The 23,151-nt window shown below is 36.7% G+C and overlaps 1 protein-coding gene across 2 annotated transcripts in view; it reads left to right on the top strand.

Annotated features, from left to right (window-relative positions):
* Nucleotides 1-23,151, top strand: part of LOC136025303 (calcitonin gene-related peptide type 1 receptor-like) — a 264,444-nt gene that overhangs the window by 149,780 nt on the left and 91,513 nt on the right. For both annotated transcript variants that reach the window (XM_065701203.1, XM_065701204.1), the window contains exon 7: nt 11,033-11,271. In XM_065701203.1, the coding sequence (XP_065557275.1) occupies nt 11,033-11,271 (239 nt within the window). The remainder of the gene's footprint in view (nt 1-11,032; nt 11,272-23,151) is intronic.

Raw genomic sequence — 23,151 nt, 5'->3', positions numbered from 1 at the left:
AAGTTTTTTCAACTGAAGTAAGGAGCTATATCCAAACTTAAAACAGACAGAAATTATTCCATATATGAGGAGGAATACATCTTCCTCAACCACCGATCTTTACGCTGAAATTTGAATTTCTCTCACACTTCTGTATGAAAGACTGCTCAAATACAAGGGCTTTTGAGTTTGAATCAAAAGTATTTTTGAAAAACCTAAAAACAAAATTTTAGCAAGTGAAGCGAGGGATGAGAAAAGGGCAGCACCCCTCATATAAGGAATAATATCGGTTCGTTTGAAATTTTAATATTGCTGCTCCCTTAAAGTTGAAAAAGCTTATTTTTAAAATTTTATTTCTGACCGATTTTCAAATCATGCCATTAAATTCTCCTCCCATCCCTGTGTAAAGTTTCTCTTGATGTAATTTCTCAGAAAGTTTATTCCCGTGAAAAATCCCCTTAGAACCCTCCCCCCTCAGAATAAGTCCCCTATGGTTTTTGATATCAAATACTATGTATCAAACAATTGCCAAATTTTTCAACTTGCAGCCCTTTCAATGCGGGTCATGTCATCCCCAAAGGCAAAATAATTTGACCGATGAACTATACTGAACAGGATAGCCTTCTTGAAATTTAAATCGGATGTATTTCCAGAAAAAAAGCAGGTCGGGAGGGGGCTAATTGCCCTTCAGTATTTTTGGTCACTTTAAAATGGCACTAGAATTTTTAATTTACATTCGATTAAGCCGTCTCCCGGTAATCCAGAACCACTGGTTAGATACGATCATCCCTGAGAAAAACAAAAAGCCAAAAACAAAAATTTTTTTTTAAAGAATCTTGAAATCTCTACAGTACAATTCTCTGATATGCTAAATCTGTTGGTGTTATTTCTTATTTGGGGGGGGGACTTCTCCCTTTTTCCAGAACCAAGTAAATTTTATTAAGCTCAGAGCTTCTGATTCGGATATTAAACATAATGAAATTTATGTATTTGGATTGGAATCAACATAAAAATTTTATTGTTTTGATGTATCTTTTGTTATCTTAATTCTGTTTTTAGAGCATCGGTTACTGGTGAGCCGAGTCACTCTTTACTTACAATTCGCTACCACGGACACGTTTGAAAATTGTGCTTTATTTTTGAAAGTCAAATGCAGCTAAATGAGTTTGTTCTTGAAGCAGTGATATGCAAAATTTAGATTTGAGGCAAAACATAGAGTGATCAAATCTCATTCTTCAATAGACAGTAAGTAGGGCTCACACAATTTCCTTTTAGGGGAGGGAGGAGGCTGGTGAAAATTTCCATGCTGGAGCAAACATTTTAAAAGCTTGCTGATCCGGGATATTTCTTCACAATATTTTATTACTCAAAAGATACGCTGAAGTATACTTATGCATGCCGGCACACAGATAAGGGGGGGGAGAGGTAGAATAAGAGAGATTTGACGATGAATTCGGCCAAATACCGATTGTTTCCAAGAATGTTTCTTATTTATTCACTTAATTTTTTTTCCGAATGATATAAAAGTAGCTATTGGTTTATTTCCTACCGCAAAGCGATGGGTTAGAAGTTCCTGGCTAGCCCTCATATTGCAGCACGTGTTTATATTCTACTTTTTAAAAGATTTCTGACTTTTATCCCTTGGATCAAACTTATGTGTGTACTTCAGCTTACGTGTACATAGGGGAGGAACTAAAAGAGCCAAACGTTCAGTTACTCAAAAATATCTGTTTTCTAAAGGAAAAATTTTTACCCTAGAACTTATTTTTCAGGGGGTTTCAGCACACTCCTCTTGGGAAAAAATACTCTGACAACTACAGCCTTTTTTGGTCGGATCTAAATAAACATTCGTCTAATTATTCTTTTTTTTTCTATGTATTGCTAAAATGGACCACTTATGCACTTTGGAGTATTAAAAGGAAGGGCACTTTGTATTCGGTGTGCCTGCTCCTCCCTGTAGACGCTCCTACACTAATATTCTTTTTAACCTGATTGTCAAGTTGGCGATCTGCATTGCTAATGTCATAGTATAGACAACAGGCAACACTATAGTGTTCCCTTTTGTTTTTTTCAGAGGCATAACGGGTCGTCATATAAACTTTAAAGGGGGCTCATTTGGTTAAAAATCAGAAGTTCTAGTCCCCTTTTTCAGAGTCAAAAGTGATCGGAGTGTAATTAGCCTCCTCCCCGTGCCCTTTTTCTCCAAACCCATCCAACAGAAATTTTTTAGATAGGCATTTTGTTCAAAATAGTTCGAACATCAGATAAAAAAAACTCCGGGATCGACAAAACACCCCAGAGCCCGAGGACAGGAGCTGTAAGTTATGCCCAGGAGGGGGGGCATATATGTTTCTTATAGAAGGGATGATCGCATAAACTTGAGAGAGGGCTCTTTTGATTGCAAATTGAAAGTTTTAGCCCACTTTTTGAGAGTTAAAAGAGATCACAGAGCAACTAGCCCCCCGCCCCTCACACCCTTTTTTCCCAAATGCATCCGATAAAAATTTTGAGGTAGCCATTTTCTTAAAAATAGTTCAAAGATCATATAACAAAACTCCAACGTCGACACAATCCCTGGGGTAGCCCGGGGGCAGGCGTTGTAAGTTATGTCCTGGTGGCATATAACGTTCTTATGGAAGGGATGCTGTTATAAACTTCAGAGAGGGTTCATTTCATTGGAAATTTAAAGTCGTAGTTCACTATTCAAGAGTCAAAAGTGATCAGAGGGCAGCTAGCCTCCCCCCACGCCTTTTTCCCCAAAAGACATCAGGTGACAATTTTGAGATATCCATTTTGTAAACAATAGTTCAAGGGTGAGATTTCTGCGTTTATAAAAAAAACCCGGGGCCCTAGGGCAGGCATTGTAATCTATGCCCTGGCGGCATCTAAGGTTTTTACGGAAGGGATGCTCGTATGAACTTCCGAGAGGGTTCATTTATTTTGAAAGTGAAAATTCTAGCTCACTTTTTAATCAAGGAGGCACATCAAGGAGGTACACTCGTGCCTCTATAAAGAGGCGACACACGATAATGTTAAGCGATCTTCGGTTCCAGTGGTCGCAGAGGGATGGGGAGTGATGCATTTCATAGCCCAAGCTCTAACTACGAAACCTGCAAAATTTCATCCCCCTCCAACTTTTCCTTCATGGGGAAAATCTGGCCGAAAGTTTCGACCCGTCAACCCCAGCCCCCCTTTAACGTTGTCCGATCGGGCTGAAATTCACAAGTTAAGGTCCCCTAGGGCCCAGGAGCTTATCTGCGAAATTTCAGCTCAATCCGATAACTCCTTCCCTGTTTTCCAGAAACCACGCATAGCCACTTAAAATTCATGTTCTTTGTTTTTCTAGACGCCTACAGGTCACATCCGACATCGGATCTGGGTGTACGAAGACTCATTCGATGCAAAATTCTCCGAGTAATATTCCTGGAAAGTTTCGTAGGAAAATCTTAACCCCCCGAAAGTTTCGAACCCCCAACCCCACCCCTCCTTTCAACGTTGTCCGATCGGGCTGAAATTCACAAGTTAAGGTCCCCTACGGCCAAGGAGCTTATCCGCGAAATTTCAGCTCGATCCGATAACTCCTTCCCTGTTTTCCAGAAACCACGCATTAGCTATTTAATTAACGCATTTCTTTTCATAAGAGCCCATGTTAATTTGAAATTTTTAAAAATTATTCAGAAGTTATATTTACACACATCCAAGTGTTTAGCTCAGTCGGTAGAGCGTGGGACTTTTAATCCTCTGGTGAAGGGTTCAAGTCCCTTACGGGTGGTTTTTTTCACAACATCAAAAAAATTTTGATAACACCTGGACAGCTTATCATTTGAGAGATAACAGAATATTAGCTTCTTATGAGCAAAAGAAACATTTCGGTCATTCTATCTATTTTTTTTCTATTTTATACAATGATTTAAAAGGAGGGGGGTTCCTCTCCTAATTCCTGTACGAGGAGTACAGGAATTATTAAATTAAATCCACCATGGATTGTAGAAAAACGTACAGAATTAATATGAAAAAAAATTAAACCTGTACAAGAGAGTCTTTAAAAGCGGGGGGTTTGCCTCTCCTAATAGTCTTCTTATAGTCCTAAGCACCTGGACAGCTTATCAATTGAGAGATAACAGAATATTAGCTTCTTATGAGCAAAAGAAACATTTCGGTCATTCTATCTATTTTTTTTCTATTTTATACAATGATTTAAAAGCGGGGGGCGGCAGCCACCCAAGTCCCTCTCCTAATTCCTGTACGAGGAGTACAGGAATTATTAAATTACATCCACCATGGATTGTAGAAAAACGTACAGAAATAATATAAAAAAACTTCGTTTTCTTAAAGAGTTAAAGAGGCTGCGTCCCAAAGTCGAACCTTAAAACGTACAGGAATTAGAAGAGGCAGTTGGGGGGCTGCCGCCCCCCAAACCCCCAGCTTTTAAAGACCCTTTTGTACAGGTTTTTTTTGTGGGGGGACTTCATTGTTACTAATTACTAGTTTCGGCGCAATGGTTCTCCTGTCCTCTTGTGTTTAACATTTTTCGAAGTTATTCCATTATTCATTCATTTCAATTTTTTGTTAATTAAAAGAGGGCCTTTCCGAAGTCAAGAGCGGGGGGTTAGCAAAAAAACAAAAAACCTGTACAAAAGAGTCTTTAAAAGCCGGGGGTTTGGGGGGCGGCAGCCCCCCAACTGCCTCTTCTAATTCCTGTACGTTTTAAGGTTCAACTTTGGGACGCAGCCTCTTTAACTCTTTAAGAAAACGAAGTTTTTTTCATATTATAGTCGAAAGAGATCGGAGGGCAACTAGCCCCCCTCATCCACGCCTTTCTTCGCCAAATGCGTCAGAAAAAAAGTTGAAGATAGCCATTTTGCTAAAAATAATTAAAAAGTTTGATAACACAAACCTTGTTGTTTACACAACCCCCACCCCCGGTTCCCGGAGGCAGTTGTTGTAAGTTATGCCCTGAGGCATATCTAGTTCTTATTGAAGAGATGCTTGTATATACTTCAGAGAGGGTTAATTTGTTTGGAGATTGAAAGTTCTAATTAATTTTTTGAGAGTCAAAGGAGATTGGAGGGCAACTAGCCCCCCCCCACGCCCTTTTCTCCAAAAGCATCAGATAAAAAATTTGAGATAGCTATTTTGTTAAAAATAATTCAAAGTTCACATACCAAAAACTCTGGTGTCGACACAGTCCCCTAGGACCGGAGCAGGCGTTGTAAGCTATGCCCTGGGGTTATATATGGTTCTTATGGGAGGGCTGCTCGTATGAAGTTCAGAAAGGGTTCATTTGATTAGAAATTGAAATTTCTAGTTCACTTTTTAAGAATCAAAAGAGATCCAAGGGAAACAAGCCCCCCCATGCCCTTTTTCCCCAAACCCATCTTGTAAAAATGCCGAGATAACCATGCTTTAAAAACAGTTCAAACATCAGATAAAAAAAGTAACTCCGGTGTTAATACAATCCCCCAGGGCCCGGAGGAAGCGTTATAAATTATGCATTGGGCATATATGGTTCTTTTACAAGGGATGCTCGTACAAGCCTCAGAGGGGTCACATTTGATTGGAAATTGAAAGTGTAAGTTCACTTTTTAAGAGTCAAAGAGATCAGAGGGCAACTGCCCCCCACGCCCTTTTTTCCTTAAGCCCATCCGATAAAAATTTTGAGGTATTCATTTATTCAAAATAGTTCAGACATCAGATAATAAAAACTCTGGGGTCGACAAAATCCACCGGGGCCCAGGGGCAAATAAGGTAATCTATGTCATGAGGGTATATATGGTTTTTATAGAAGGGATGCTCGTATAAACTTCAGAGAGGGCCCATTTGATTGGAAATTTAAGGTTCAATTTCACTTTTTGAGATTCAAAGGAGATCAGAGGGTAGCCCCTCCTTCACGCGCTTTTTCCCCAAACCTGTCCGATAAAATTTTGAGATAACCATTTTTAAAAACAGTCCAAACATCCGATATTAAAAACTCTAGGGTCACACAACCCCCAGGGCCCGGGGGCAAGCGTTATAAGATGAGCCCTTGGGACAATAGATCTTACAGAAGGGGTGCTCGTATAAACATTGCAAAGGGCTTATTTAATAGGAAATTAAAAGTTCTAGTTCACTATTAAATAGTCAAAATAGACTGAAGGACAACCTAGCCCGCAACGCCCTTTTTTCCCCAAACTCATCCGATAAATATATTTAGATAGAGATTTTGTCAAAATAGTTCAAAAATCCGATAATAAAAACTCTTGAGTCGACACAAACCCCAAGAGCCCGGGGCAAGGGTTCTAAGTTATACCCCGAGGGCATATAAGTTTTATTATGTAAGGAGAAGTCATATAAACTCTAGAGGTAGCTAATTTTATTGTAAATTGAAAGTTCTAGTTACTTTTGTGTGAATCAAAAGGGATCGGAGGGCATCTACCCCCGCCTCCCTCCGCAAACACAGACACGCGCGCACACATACACGCCCTCTTTACCGCAAATGCATCCAATTAAAATTTTGAGATTTCCAGTTTGTTTGAAATTGGTCAATGATCAGGTAGCTAAACTTAGGAGTTAACATACCCCTCCCCTCCTAGATCCCGGGAGAAGGGTTATAACTTATGCTCTGGGTGCATTTACATTTTTATCGAAGACGTCGTCGTATAAATCTGGAGGCAATTTTTATTTCCCGGGGATATGTAAGGTATTTATGGAAGGGATGGTAATATAAACTTCGGATGGGGTTTAATCGATTTAAATCGGGATTTCTAGTGTATTTCTTAAGAATCAAAAGTGATCGGGGGGCAACTAGCACCCCAAGGCCTGTTCTTCCCCAAATGCATAGTATAAAAATTTTGAGATTTCTATTTTTTAATATATTTTAAAGATCAAATAACAAAAACTCAAGAGTCAACACAGTCCCCCAGAGCGTTGGGGAAGTGTTGCAAGTTATACCCTTGGGGTAGACAAGGCTTTTTGTAAGGGATGGCCGTAAAAAAGTCAGAAGTGGCTCATTTGAGTAAAAATTGAAAGTTTTATTTACCTATTTAAGAGTCATCAAAAGTGATCGGTGGGCATATAACCCCCCCCCCAACCTTCTTTTCCCCAAATGCATCCGATCAAAATTTTGGGACAGACGTTTTGTTTGAAATATTCAAACGATCAGATAATAAAATTGGGGATCCACATAGCCCCTTCCCTCCAAACCCGGGGAAAGGGTTGTAACTTATGCCCCGGGGGGCATATAAAGTTTTTGCGGAAAAGCTGGTCGTATAAACTTCGCAGGGAACTCAAATGATTAGAAATTGATAGGTTTAGCTCTCTTTTTAAGAGTAAAAACGATCCGATGGTAACTACCCCCCCCCCTCCAAACCTTGTTATCCCCAAATGGTCTAATCGAATTTCTTATAAAGCCATTTTGGAAAGTCGAGAGTAATCAGATGGTAGGCAACCCCCCCACGCCTATTTTCTAAATGCTTTCGTTCAAAATTTTGAGTTATCCATGTTCTTCAAAATCGTCCAAATGTCAAATAGCTATTGTTATGGGCTGGAACCCCCCAGCCCTGGGGGAAGGGCTATAAGTTATGCTCGCAGCCCATCGTTAACTTATAAGGCTTCTATGGAGAGCGTGGTCGTATAAACTTTGGAGGAAGTTCATTCGATTGGGTATGGAAATTTATTGCGTTCTTTTTAAGATTCGAAAATGATCAAAAAGCAACACCCCCCCGTTCCTTTCCCCCCCCAAATGCACCTTATAAATATTTGAAATAAATATTTTTTTCAAAATAGTCCTAAATTCAAATTACTATATCTTAGGGGTTGAGAAATCCTCCAAAGCCCCCAGGGAAAGGATTGTAACTTATGTAAGTTGCTGATTATTAAAATATAAGTTGTGTGGAAGGGGTGGTCTTATTAACTTTTAAGGGGGATCTTTTGATCGGAAATGAAAATTTTTAGTTCTCTTTTAAGAGTCAAAAATTATCCATGGGCAATTAGCCCCCGCTCCACTTTCCCAATGGACATCCGGTTGAAATTTTAAGATAGCCATTTTGCTTCAAATAGTTCAAAGGCCAAATAAATATGTTACTAGGTTTGAACCCCCCCCATCCCCTGGGAAATGGCTCTGAGCTACAGAGCCTGTTTTGCTATTTTGATAGTTTTTTTTACCATGATACCTTGTTTACTTATATGCTTTATTTACTTTGATACTTTGATAGTAATTTTGATACTTTGATGAAAGTTTGATGTTGAAAAAAAAATTGATTTGGAATAAGATATTTTCTAAGAACTTTAAACTTCTTGCAATCAAAAACGAGCAAAAAGTAATTTAACAAAATTTTCCGAAAAGGAAGTTTTCCATTTAAACTTAAGATCAGCAGATACAGTTACTTGTTAAAATTCAAACTAGAAACGACACAAAATTACTGCTAAAGCATAAATGAAACCCAAAAACGAACAGAAATTAAATAAAAAGTCATAGTAAAAAAAACGTACAACAACAAACACCAAAAACAAGGAGAACAATAGGGAATTTTTTAAGACAGTGGGAAACAAATTAGAATGAATATTTCGGCCCTATGTCCAAGGGCCGTCCTCAGCAATACAAATAAGAAAAAAACAACTTACAAGAGGATAAAATAAATAAAACTAAAATGAACAGTTTTTCAAAACATTCCTAGCATCCTTACCTCAGCGAAGTTCAACCAGGCCTGATAAATAAATTGTTATGAAACGAGGCAATTTAATGAAATGAAAGAAAATGATTTAAAAATAGGTTTTTAATGCCAGCCTAGCTTTTTAAGATTTTCAAATTTGCATGATTCCAAGAATTTATTTTTGTCTAATAATATTAGCATGTTATTTGCCTAAACTAATGAAGTAAAGTTTATCATTGGTCAACTGCTTCCTATAAGCGAGACGTAAATAATGACGAAGACCACATGCCTTTCCATCACAAACACCAAACACAAGGAGAACAATAGGGCATTTTTTAAGACAGTGGGAAACAAATTAGAATGAATATTTCGGCCCTATGTCCAAGGGCCGTCTTCAGCAATACAAATAAGAAAAAACAACTTACAAGATGATAAAATCAATAAAACTAAAATGAACAGTTTTTCAAAACAGTCCTAGCATCCTTACCTCAGGGAAGTTCAAACAGGACTCATAAATAAATTGTTATGAAACGAGGCAATTCAATGAAATGAAAGAAAATGATTTAAAAACAGGTTTTTAATGCCAGCCTAGCTTTTTAAGGTTTTCAAATTTGCAAGATTCCAAGAATTTTTGTTGGTTAATAATATTAGCATGTTTTTTGCCTACACTAATGAAGTAAAGTATATCATTGGTCAACTGCTCCCCATAAGGGAGACGTAAATAACGACGACGACCACACTGCCTTTCCATCACAAACACCAAAAACAAGGAGAACAATATAGAGTTTTTTAAGACAGTGGGAAACAAATTATAATGAAAATCTTAAAAAGCTAGGCTGGCATTAAAAACCTGTTTTTAAATCATTTTCTTTCATTTCATTGAATTGCCTCGTTTCATAACAATTTATTTATCAGTCCTGGTTGAACTTCGCTGAGGTAAGGATGCTAGGACTGTTTTGAAAAACTGATCATTTTAGTTTTATTGATTTTATCATCTTGTAAGTTGTTTTTTCTTATTTGTATTGCTGAAGACGGCCCTTGGACATAGGGCCGAAATATTCATTCTAATTTGTTTCCCACTGTCTTAAAAAATTCCCTATTGTTCTCCTTGTTTTCGGTGTTTGTGATGGAAAGGCAGTGTTGTCTTCGTCGTTATTAACGTACAACAAGTACTAATATAAATGAGTTAACTGCAAGAGATTACTATTAAAGAATAAATGAAACCCAAAACAACCAGAAATTAAATAAAAAATCACAGCAGACAGTATACAATGCTGTTAGTATACAATAGGTACTAATAAATGAATAAATAAATATTAAAACGAGTGAAACTTAAATTGAATATGCAAATCAAGCTTGAAACAAACAAAAATCTTTACAAACAAGAGTTTGGGTTTTTTCTTCTCTCACTGTAAAAGTATAAGATCTACTGCGTCATTGGTGCTTTACTGAAAACTATATGTGTCTTGAACAGTCTTGGAAAGTACAAATAAAATCAAACTGAATATTTGATATATAATGATATCAATTGTTGAAAGATAATCAGTTCAAGATTTTATGTTGCTTTAATTTTTGTTCTCATTTTCAATGCTGTAATAACCGGAAAAGAAAATTTTTGTAATAAATGTGTTTTCAGTGAAGCGCCAATGACGGAGTAGGCTTTAGACTTTTACAGATAAGGAAGGGGGCAGTATCTAATTTTTTTTTTAGTGAAACTATATTTGTCTTGAACAGTCTTGGAAAGAACTAATAAAATTAAACTGATTATTTGATATATAATGAAATCAATTGCTAAAATATCATCACTTCGAAATTTAATTCTACTCAAATTCTTAAGTTTTATGTTTAATGCTGCAATAAGTACAAAAGAAAGTATTTACAATATAATTCGTTGTCAGTAAAGCATCAATGACACAGTAGATCGTAGACTTTTACAGTGAGAACGAGGCAAAACTCAAACTCTTGTTTATTGTGATTTTTGTTCGTTTCACACTTGATTTCAGCGTATTTTTCAATCTGGGCAAGATACACAGCATATTTCAAAAATATAATTCAGTGGAAAGATAAAGCCGAATTTTACCTATTGAATGCTTTCCAAACTGTCGCCATAAGTTGAACTGTCAATACTCTGGACTAGTGGAAGAGAAAATTTAATTTGAATTGCGAACATAAACTTATAAGACTATAAGACCGTAAATGAAGAGTTTCATAATGACCTGTAGAGATAACGAGTAGTTTAATAAGTCTTGCCACTTTGTTCTATAAAATATAACAGTCTCTTGTGAACAAATTTAATATTCTACTCATTGCCTAACTACAATAATGGTCCATAGACATGGTAAATATACTTATGTAAATCAGAAGTTAAGCTATAATTTGAATATTATATTTAATTAAAAAATTGAATAATTTATCTTTTGTAGATTTGGTGCCAAATTTGGCATATAGTTGCTCATTATTTCTTATTGTCAAACCACTTATGGATGTTATTCGAAGGCTTTTATCTGCACACAATACTGGTGGTAACGTTTATTGATGAAAATCGGTTGGTGCGATGGTTTTACTTCTTGGGCTGGAGTGCTCCACTACCATTTATTATAGGGTATGTGCTGTTCAGAGCGACCCGTGTTGGTGAAAATGGAGACCTTTTGGACATAAAGGCGTAAGTGCGCAGTTCTTTTTTGTTCCAGGCACTAGACTTGAAATACACAGAAAACATACTGGTAAAAACTACAGTTACTCAATTTTTTTTCTTCTTTTTACTTGCTGAAAATTTCATATAAAAAAAAACAATCATTTTTTCAACAACGTAAGGTCATTATGTCAAATAAATTATTTGACATAAATTCATAGACCAGTATGGCCTTAGCAACGACTAAGTTTTATAAATCGGGGATTTCTGACTTTTTGGGAATCAAAAATAATATGATCGGCTTGCGAAAATACGCTACAAATATAAAAATACATGAAAAGTATATATGTCTTAAACAATCTTAGAAAGTATCAACAAAATCAAATGAATATTTTATATATTATGATATTAATTGCTGAAAGATCCACCAGTTCAAGATTTTATTTCACTGTAATTTTATTTTCATTTTCAATGCTGTAAGAACTGGAAAATAAAATATTTGTAATATAATTCGGTTTCAGTGAAGCGCCAATGATGCAGTAACATTTAGGTTTTAACAGTTAAGGAAGGGGGCAGTTTCCAAACTCTTGTTTGTAGCGAAACTCTATTCATCTTGGACAATCTTAGCAAGAACTAATTAATGAAACTGAATATTTGATGTATAATGATATTAATTGCTGAAAGCTCATCAGTCAAATATTTTAATTTAATTTTGATGTTTATTTTCAATATAAAGTACAAAAAAAAAATATTTGTAATATAATTAGTTTTCAGTAAAGCGTCAATGATGCAATAGGTTTTATACTTTTACAGTGAGAAAAGGAGGCGATACCCAAATGTTTATAGTGATTTTTGTTTGTTTCAAACTTGATTTGCGAACTAAATTGAAGTTCCGCTCGATTTAAGATTTATTTATTCATTTATATCAGTATCTATTGTATGTTTGTTTGCATTGACTGTTTATTTAGTTTCTGTTCGTTTTAGGTTTCATTTATGCTTCAATAGCAAAATATTTTCTTTCTTTTTAAGCTTGATTTGCATATTCAATTTATGAATTACTCGCTTGAAGATTTATTCATTCATTTATATTTTACTTGCTGTATGTTTTTTGCTATGATTGTTTATTTAATTTCTGTTCGTTATAGGTTTCATTTATTCTTTAATATTAGCTTCTGATCGTTTTTAGTTTAAATTTTAACAGCTATTTGTATCTGCTGATCTTAAGTTTAAAATGGCCTTTACTTTTCTTTGAAAACCTCTTTTTCAGGAATTTTTTTAATTAATTTTTTTTCGTTTTTGATTGCAAAAAGTTTCAAGTTTTTTCAAATTCCTTATTTCATAATCAAACTTTTTTTTTCAACATTATATGTTCATCACAGTATCAAAATAAAAATATCAAAGTAGAAAAAAAAATGAAAGCATGAAAGTAAACAAGATATCAAAGTAATGATAAGCAACTTGCATAACTTACAGCCCTTGCACCATAAATAAAAGTTGCCGCTTATATCACTGAATCCAAGCATTGAAGTAAACATGTCTTACGGTGGCAGCAAGAACAGAAAGTGAATTATTAACAATAACAAGAGGTATTATGTCAAGGATAGAAAAGTGTAAGAGGGTTGATCACCTAAACATAAATTACAAGAAATTTCATTGGGTAATTTTTTCTAGATCGCCGGATTATTACCCTTGGTTAAAGGAGTTAAATGTCGGTTCTTACTATGTGGTGCGTGTACCGTCTGTGAAATATCTTGGAGTAATAGTAGATGAGACTCTTATTTTTTTCAAAGTACATACAATGTGTATCATCTAAAATTGCTCGGAATGTAGGGATTCTGAGGAAGTTGAAATATTTTTCCCCAGTTAATATACTTGGATTGATATATTTTTCTATTGTCCACCCTTAATTTATTTATTGTTGCTCGGTGTGATCATCTAATTTTCAAAACATTTGAAGTCATTACAGGCTCTTCAAAATTCGGCGATTCGGGGTCTTGTTAATTGTGGTAATCGTATATCAGTCGGAGATAGTTATAAAAAATTAATATTTTACCAGAATTAGGTCTTTTTAATTTTTATCAGGCTCTATTTATGTTTGATATATTGCATGAAAATGCACCTGAATGTCTGGTTGGTGTGTTTGAGAGAGATGAGCCTGAATATGTGACAAGGAATTTGTCTGCGATAGGAAAACAGATTAAAAGGTCTACAAGGCCTGCATTTTTGATTCGCCATGTTCTTCCTTCTATAAGGGAGTCCCTTTCTTATGATATAGTTCAAGAGACTGATAGGCCGACTTTTCGTGGGTTGCTTAGGGACCATTGTTTTGGTATTTATGATTTTTGGTTTTTTTCTTTATATATAGATAAAATAGGGAAATAGTGTATAAAAGTGCTGTTGTGTTAAGTTAATGTAGTACAGGGTCTCAAGTGGTGACTTTTTTTGCTTGATCTTGTTTTGTTTTTGTTTTTTGTTTTTTAAGGGATTCCATTGAAAATTAATTTGTTTTGCAGTTTCGAGAATGGCCGCACAAGCCATAAGGCTTTTTGGCAAATTTTTCTTTTTGTATTTTTTTTTGTTTTTATAAATAAACTCTCTGTTTCTCTCTCTAAAAAAAGAAGTATCAAAGTAACAATAAGCAAGTTCCATAACTCAGAGTTGTTTCCCCGGGGTTCGAGGCTGGGGCTCAACCCTGGAAGTATAGTTATTTGGCCTTAGAACTTTTTTAAACAAAATAGCAATCTCAAAATTTTGACCGGATGTCCCTTGAAAAATTGGCGGGTGGGCTAGTCGCCCATTAATCACTTTTGACTCTTAAAAGATAACTTGAAGTTTCAATTTCTGATCAAATGAGCCCCCGCCAAAGTTAATATGACCACTCCTTCCCCATAAACCTTATAGTCTAATAATAGGTAACTTACATAAGTTGTGATTCATGCCCCGGGGGATTTCTAAATTTTGATAGAATGTATTTGGGGAAAAAGGCACAAGGGGGGGGGGGGCTTTTTACTTTTTCATCACTGTTGATTCTTGAAAGGGACATAATAAATTTCGATTTTCAGTCGAATGAACCTCCTCCAAATTTTATCTGACCATGCTTTCCGTAGAAGCTTTATATATTAACGATAGGCTGCTAGTATAGCTAACTGTCCTTTTCCCTAGTGCTGGGGAAGGGATATTCAAACCTGAAACCTGGGGGGAGTGCTAACCGTTTGATTATTCTTGAATTTTGAAAACGGAGCTAGAACTTTCGATTTAAATCGAATGAGTGTTTTCCAAAGTCTATGAGATTACTCCTTTGATAAAAACCTTATATATGAACAACGGGGAGTCTACACAAATTACAGCTCATGTTCTGAGGGAAGTGGGAGGTTTTATAATCTCCTGAGGCAACATTATTTTAATTACTTCGCTTTGTAACTATTTTTGACATTATGGCCGTCTCAAAACTTTGGTTGGCAGTATTTGGGGAAAAGGGGGCGTGAAAGGGTGGATCGTGCCCTCCAATTACATTTGACTCTTAAAAAGGGAACTAGAAAAAATTATTTCCAATTTAATGAGCCCTTCCAAAGTTTATAACACCACTCCTTGCGTATGAAACACCCTTGGGGGGAAATCAATGAAAAAATACTGAAGCTATATAAGATTTATTGATTCATTTATGTTTGCACCTGTTATCTTTATGTTTGTAAGAAAGTTAATTTTAGTTTATGTTCGTTTGGGGTTTCGTGTATTCTTTAACAGTAATTTCTGATCTTTTCGAGCTTTAACTGTATTAGGAATTCGTTTCTGTTGGTCCTGAAATCAATATGGCTCTTCACTTTTCTTAAAAAAACTTCTTTTAATGGAAGATTTTTTAATCAATAATAATAAAACATTGAAGTCTTATGGCCTTTGCTAATGGCAAAGTGAATATATGCCTCTGAAAAACCATCTTTGATTTATTTACACAACATTGAATGCAGCGAAAGAATAGCTTTAAAAAAGGATGGTTATTCCAATTGTTGACTCAGAGACAATAGGGTCATTTTGATTTGACCGTTATCGGTTTTTTTGTGCCGCAGCAAATTAGCATCTACCTCAGAGTATGTATGTCAACCTTATTTTAAATATGGCATTAATTTTGGGCATTTTAGTATTTTCAGTCTGAAAGACTATCCGGGAGTAATTCTACAGTCAATTCTTTAGCTAGTTCCATTAGTTCTAATTAGTGTATTTTGATGTGTTTTAACATCCCCTCAAAATCTATCGAAACTTTTAACTTTCTTCCCAAACAAAACTTTTCATTATTAAAGATTTTTTTTTTTTGGGGGGGGGGGGTCCCAGCGTAGTTGGCATAAAGAATAAAACCTTAGCATAGACAGTGGAGGGAGGCTGCGGTTTGACACCAATCCAGAGAAGGAACTTCACTTATCTTCCCCTTTCCCGATTTAGGAGATTAGACAGACTCGTCGGGCTGTAGAATCTTCGATCGCTCGAGTTCTGGAAGACGGGAAAATACTTAAAAACGCTTCTTTAATTATTGCAGGATTTATTTCAAAGATTGTGGAATGGTGAGCCCCCTGGCACATGATTTGGGTTAGCTCCAATTCATAATATACAATTTTGATTAATTTTTTCGTGTTCAGTACTTATATTATTCTATATATTTTACTCTGAGTTATACTTTTATTGCATAGCGTTCATTTTTAAGCCTTGCGATAAAAGCTGAAACCTTAGCGTAGATAGTGATTGGGGGAAATCCCTCCCCCCCCCGGTATGCATAATTGAGCAGCCAAAAAGAAAGTAATACAAATAAAACAATGGAACAAGAATGATTTTATAAATATTCAACCAAGTATAGCCAGAATATGTGATATGGAATACCCTTTGACTATTTTTAACAAAATAGCTATCTCAAAGTTTTTACCTGATGCATATGGAAAAAAAAGGTGTAACTGGTTAGTTGCACTCCAATCTCTTTTGACTCTTAAAATTTGAATAAGATCTTTCACTTTCATAACAAATTAACCCTCTTTGAAGTATGTATGAGCATCCCTTCCATAAAAAACATTTATGCCCCGAGGGCATAACTTACAACGCCTGCCCCCAGGCCCTGGGGATTTTGTCAACGCAATAAAGCTGCCCTCCAATCACTTAAGTCATATTAAGTCACAGATTCTTAAAAAGTGATGACAATATCGTGGGGGGATATCTTGGACAGTTCATTAGCCAGGGCAGAGTAGATAGTTTCTTTTGCTTCGTCGTCGGCTTCGTTTGTCGGAGCATAGCAGACAAGGACTGTCATTTTTCCTTGCTTATGACTCAGTCGAGCATTAGCTATTCTATCCGAGACGGGAGTAAATGACAGTAGACACTTTATGGACTTGTTATCAAGTACTAGTCCGACCCCATTTCTCCTAGTCGTTGTCTGTCCAGACCATAGAAGGTGGTATCCCTCACCTATGGGATCAGTCCCATTCCCGACTAGGTGGGTTTCTGTTATTCCAGCAATAGAGATGCGGAATCGCTTCAGTTCCATCGCCAGAAGCGTCTTTGCTCCGGGAAAGTTCAATGTCAATACATTCCAGGTGGCAATCCGGAGGCCACCATGGTCAAGGAGATTCAAACGCTGGTCACTTCTCAGTCCAGGGGCGAGCAAGGGTCGTGATGGGATAAAAGAAGATCGGTCATCCGAGGCAGTTGCTAAGCTATTCATTGCAATCGATTTCAGGTGGAGGGTTGCAGGCCCAACCGACCCTAGGCCTGGATTCTGATTAGAGCCAGGATTTACCTGGATACTGAAATGCGAATCTATAACGCATCCGTAAGCTCCGTCCTGCTCTACGCGGCGGAAACCTGGCCCCTCAAATCAACCATCCTTAAAATGATAGACGTCTGTCAGACGAAACAGCTTCGCCGGATCGAGGGATTCCGGTGGGATGATTTTGTAAGCAACGCAAGGTTGCTTACTCTCACCTCCCAGGTGCCATTCTCCGTCCAGATAGCGCAGAGGTCTCTCAGATGGTTCGGACACCTCCTACGAATGCCGACATCAACGCCAGCCCGAATAGTGTACGACTTCGACCCAAAAGCCCATGGCTGGTCTCGCCCGAGGGGCAGACCTCGGACAAGGTGGAAAGACAGCCTCGACAAATTCTTGGTGATGGCCAACATTGCTGTCGACGAGGCGCCTCATTTAGCAGCAGACCGGTCCGCCTGGAGAAGTCAAGTTGCGAAGCTCTCTACGCCGCACCCCATGCGGCAGGAGCCTTAAGTCAAGTAAGTCAAGAACCAGAACTTTCAATTTCCAATCCAATGAGCCCTCTTTGAAGTTTATGTGAGCATCCCCTCAATAGAACCCTATATGCACCCCAGGGCATAACTTACAACGCCCGTCCCCCGGCCCTGGGGGGTTGTGCCAACATCAGAGTTTGACCTTGTTATTTAACCTTTAATTTTTAGCTGATGCATTTTGTAAAAAAAAGCCCGGGGACGGGGGCTAGCTGTCTACTGATCACTTCAGACACATGAAGTCAGAGACTCTTAAAAAATGAACTAGAACTTTCATTTTCCAATCAAATGATCCCTCTCTCAACTTTCTACGAGCACCCCTTATATGAGAGCTTTATATACCCCAGGGCATAACTTACATCGCCTGCCCCCGGGCCTTAGGGGTTGTGTCGACATCGGAGTTTTTCTATCTGACGTTTCAACTATTTTTAACAAAATGGTTATCAGAAGATTTTCATCTGATGCACTTGGAGAAAAGGGGCTTGAGGGGGGGGGCTATTTGCCGTTTGATCTCTTTTGACTCTAAAAATGTGAACTAGAACTTTTTACTTCCAATCAAATGAACGCTATCTGAGGTTTATTCAAGCAACCCTTCTAAAATAACCATATTTGCCCCCAGGGCATAACTTACAACGTCTGCCCTTGGGCCCAGGGGCTTGTGTCGACCCCAGAGTTTTGTTATGATCTTTGAACAATTTTTAACGAAATGGCTACCTCAAAATTGTTATCAGATGTATTTGGGGATAAAGGGACCTGGGGATTGGCTAGTTGCCCTCCAACCACTTTTGATTCTTAAAAATGGCGCTAGAACTCTTGATTTCCAATCGAATGAGCCCCCTTAGAAGTTTATGCGACGATCCCTTCCATATGAAGTGTCTCTAGGAAAAAAAAATAATAATAATAAGACAATGGAGCCGTACCGCCTTTACTATAGGCAACGCTATAGCGTTGCCTCTGATAAAGAGTATGGTACTTAACCTCTTAACTTAACTTAACCTCTTGCGCTGGTTAAGTGAAGGGCCATATGTCTGTAGGGCAATATCTTTTTAATTTTTTCCGGCCGCTTCATGGGGGAGAATCTGTTGCTGAATCTTCGAAGGGGGCTCATTTGATTAGGCATTAAAATTTGTAGAATCCCTTTTAACAGTTGAAAGTGACCAAATAGCAAGCAGCCCCTCTCTCGTGCCCGATTTTGTGAAGAAAAGGAATAGTGTTTTTTTCTGGCAATTATAGCTACTGAGATATGTGATAAAATTTTGAGACAGCTGTTTTGTTTAAAATGGCAGAAAGGTCCAATAAATGTACACCAATAACCTCGAGGGTAAGTGCCGTACTTAGAAGTTCCCATTCGTTCACACGTTGATTCTATAATGGAAATGGAGGCTTGTCTGATTTTGGGTGTGGGACTAGCTTGAAACTTTCACGGATCATTCTCTGGGTCAAAGGGGGTTAAATTTTTTTGTTAGGAGAACGGCCGGAAACATGCCTATATTCTTCTTTGTCCCTGATCAATTTGAAATTCACAGGTGTAAATCCATGGGCCGAAAGCAAACCGAAGAACAAAATTGTTTCCAACTCTCTACCCTACAGAAACAGAGCTCAGAAGGGCCAAGGAACTGTTTTTCGATCAGCTCAATAACTGTATCCCTAAGTCTTTTGGCTAAGAGAAACACAATGCGAAAGGAAAATTTAGGGGAAAAAATAGTTGTTCCCTTAAGTCCAAACCCTCCAAAGTATGAGACCAAAATTTTTTTTTTTACCTTTTCTCAAGCCCTTGAAACCGGTTCCAGAAGAAAAAAACTCATTAGTTTCTTTGTTTCAAAAAAAAAAATCAGAATAATATTTGAGACGATACCCAGTAATTGACATCCTTGATACCCATGGGTTGAAAGAATCTTTAACAATTCTTCATATAAACCTATGTCCTAACATTTTATATTCATTTTAACAAAGATGCTCATGAGTGACTGTTTTCTAAGAAAGCTCAGACATATTTCTCCTAGGTTGGATTTTGAAATTCCTATTTTAGTATTTAGTCCGATTTATTATCTTTTTTTTTTTACATATATGGAAGTAAAATGTTTCATATATATATATATATATATATATATATATATATATATATATATATATATATATATATATATATATATATATATATATATATATATATATATATATATATATATATATATATATATATATTATATATATATTATTATATATATTATTATTATACTATTATATATATTATTATTATATATTGTATTATTATTATATATATATATATATTTATATTATATATATATATATATATATATATATATATATATATATATATATATATATATATATATATATATATATATATATATATATATATATATATATATATATATATAAGCTGGGTCCCGGCGGGCACAGCTAGTATATATATATATATATATATATATGCTATATAGTATATATATACATGCCGCCAGGCCCCAGCATGGCACGTGGCAGGCTTCTATTTATTGATTATCATTGTCCCTTGTGTTCTATTGCAGTTTTTCAAAGATGTTTTATTAAAACAAGTCCAATTTCTAACAATGATACCTACTAAGCTTCAAAGTTTTGGTTTTATTTTTTAAGGTTTTGAATTCTTGTAATCCCTTGTTTTTTAATTTTATTTTTTTCACAATGCATTGTCTGATCATAAATGCCTTTTTGTTCAGACGCTAACTTAGAAATATTTATTTGTACATTGCCATAGCTAAACACAAATCTTCAATCATAACTAAACTGCAGTTATAAATTTCTGTTGTAAAGTCCAAGGTCATATTTGACATCTTTAACCGCATTTGGTGGAGTATATCCTCGGCCATTTGCGATTTGTATTTCTCCCATAGCTCTATAGGAGATGAAGGAGAGCAAGTTGTCAACATGATTCCAAACAATGCACGAGTTTGACTTTGAGTTGACGTTTTGCATGCGTCATTGATGCAATTATTCCAGTGTTGGTCGTTCTCCAATAAATTCAGAGCTTGGCATACACTACGACAATGTCATGTATAGTCCCGTTTACAGTTCTCAAATGCTCAAAGGACGTCGGACCGGGTACATTAACCAAAAACAGGCGGAGAAAGAAGCATTCATCTTGATTGGGGTGAATGGTGTAGATTCTTCCTATCGTGGTTTCTTTGAAGATGTTAGGTTGGCCGTCGACTGACTCACCCCGTTTTCGACGTTCAAATGATTTTAGTAGCATTCTACGTGTAATACGTGGAACACTTCAGAATCCAGCAGTTTTTTTCCAAAAGAATCATTTTGACATAACGCGAAGAAAGCAGTTAACGTTGTATCAGGTGGATTCAGGGCTCTTTGTTGCATGTTGGATTCCGAAAAATAAACACGTTGACCATTTTGTAAATGTACCGATAAGTGAACAACGGCTGGACTTCGTTCATGTATCAGAAATGAAAGAATTCGCCACACAGCTTCATTACTGCTTATGTATCACCCAGCCTGATATTGTACAACTTCGTCGGTATCTCTGATTTTGGACTGCAAGCCAAAAACTGCCATGGCACTGCCTTTGTTGACGTATTTACATATGTATTTGATTGCCTTTAATGAATTACAATATTCCACGTTTATGGGCGCATTGTATGTTTTCGATAATAAAGGTGAATATGGAACAACCCACAGGTTATCTACTTTGATGTAACGATTAAGCGACTTTATGATTGCTGATTTTTCGCCATCTTTGGTAGACCTTCTTCTATATAAAGGATATCCATCATTGCCGGTAATTGTGCTAGGTACTAAAAGTCGAGGATATTGCTTTGTGCACCTTCCTCTGTCCTTTCAGGGTGAATTTCTATTTCGCTTCCAAAGAGTAGTATCTCGAGGTAAAAACTGATCACCGACCATAACGATTGCCACTTCGTTGATAGTTGGAGCATTGTATTTACGCACATGTTCAGCAGTAGGCGTTTTGTCAGCGGATATAACAATTTTATATGTATCAGTTGGCATAAATTCGATTGCTGTTTTGAACAGACGCAATAAATTATTAATATTGTGGAAAAGATGTTGCAACTGGAAAACGATAGTCCTTTTTACGTCGGGTGAAATTTCGCAACGTGCATTCAATTCAGCATTGCTGAATTGAATGCACTGAAGAAGTACAATTGTAAAAATTTGTTATGCTCACCTGAGAATGGTAGAAGAGAGCCTCCTCTATGATAAATTTACCCTTTTACTTTGAAAGTAGGCATAAAATGACCTTGATCTTCAGTTTTGGCACCAAAGGACGTCATTTGGAAACCAGAGCAAGAGGAACTTAGCAAGAGAAACTCTGGTAGAGAGGAACTACCAGAGCAACGCAAAACCAGGCTTGCGGCTGACAGAGATAGTACAAAAAGAAGGTGTGTCGCTGTATTACAAAAGCAATGCGTTTATAATCGCCTGGCATTCAAGTACTGCCCTTCCGATGATTATAGCTTGAGTCAAGATATTCAAATCGGGACTATGTCTGAAATTCGTCCTTTTTGTAATGCCTTGAAATTTAATGGTGAAACAATGGGAATGTGTTGTGCCTCGGAAAAAGTGAATACTTTGCCATTGAATACTTTGCTTACTGGAATTACGTCTGAATCGAATCGTTTTTTATCAAACATCAGGAAGTATAACTCATGTTTCCAAATGACGTCATTTGGGGGCCAAATCGAGGATCAAGATCATTTTATGCCTACTTTCAAAAGTAAAAGGGCAAATTTATCATAGAGCAGGTTCTCTTCTACCATTTTCAGGTGAGCATCACACATTTTTTCAATTGTACTTCATCAGTGATAGCAATGCTGAATTGAATGCACGTTGCGAAATTTCTCCCGACGTCAAAAGGATTATCGTTTCCCAGTTACAACATCTTTTCCACAAAATAATAATTGAGCGCGTCTGTTCAAAACAGCAATCGATTTGATGCCTATTGATACGCATAAAATTGTTATTTACCCTGACAAAACGCCTACTGGTGAACATGTACGTATATACAATGCTTCAACTATTGACGAAGTGGCAATCATTATGTTCGGTGATCAGTTCTTACTTTGATATATTATTCTTCAAAGGCAAAACGCTCTGTTGACAAGAATTTCTGAAACTCATCGATGCTACGATGAGGCAACAATCTTGATAGGGCCTTCTGAGGGTGAGACTGTTCTTATTCCTCGCATTCCCATGATTCCAACGGATCTGCCTTTACAATTTAAAAGATTGCAATGACCAATTCGATTAGCATTTGCAATCACCATCACCAAAGCTCAAGGACAATCATTAGAAAAATGTGGTATAGATATTAATACGGATTGTTTTTCCCATGGACAATTATATGTTGCGTGTTCAAGAGTCGGTAAACCGGACAATCTATTTACATGCACAGACAATGGGAGAGCGAAGAATATTGTATATCCACAAGTTTTACACAGTTAAAAAATAGCACCTTGCATACGTGTTGCTTTATGGGGCGAGAGTTTAGGCTCGTGGCTCAGAGAGAAATTACCAAAAGAAAACGTGTCGATGTATTACAAGAGCAATGCGAAACCTGGCTTGCCACTGAAAGAGAAATTAAAAAAAGAATGCGTGTTGAGGAAT

The sequence above is a fragment of the Artemia franciscana genome, chromosome 3 (assembly GCF_032884065.1).
Source record: "Artemia franciscana chromosome 3, ASM3288406v1, whole genome shotgun sequence".
In the NCBI taxonomy this organism is placed as follows: domain Eukaryota; kingdom Metazoa; phylum Arthropoda; class Branchiopoda; order Anostraca; family Artemiidae; genus Artemia; species Artemia franciscana.
Note: the sequence above shows the minus strand (reverse complement) of the source record. Positions and strands in the feature narration are given on the sequence as shown.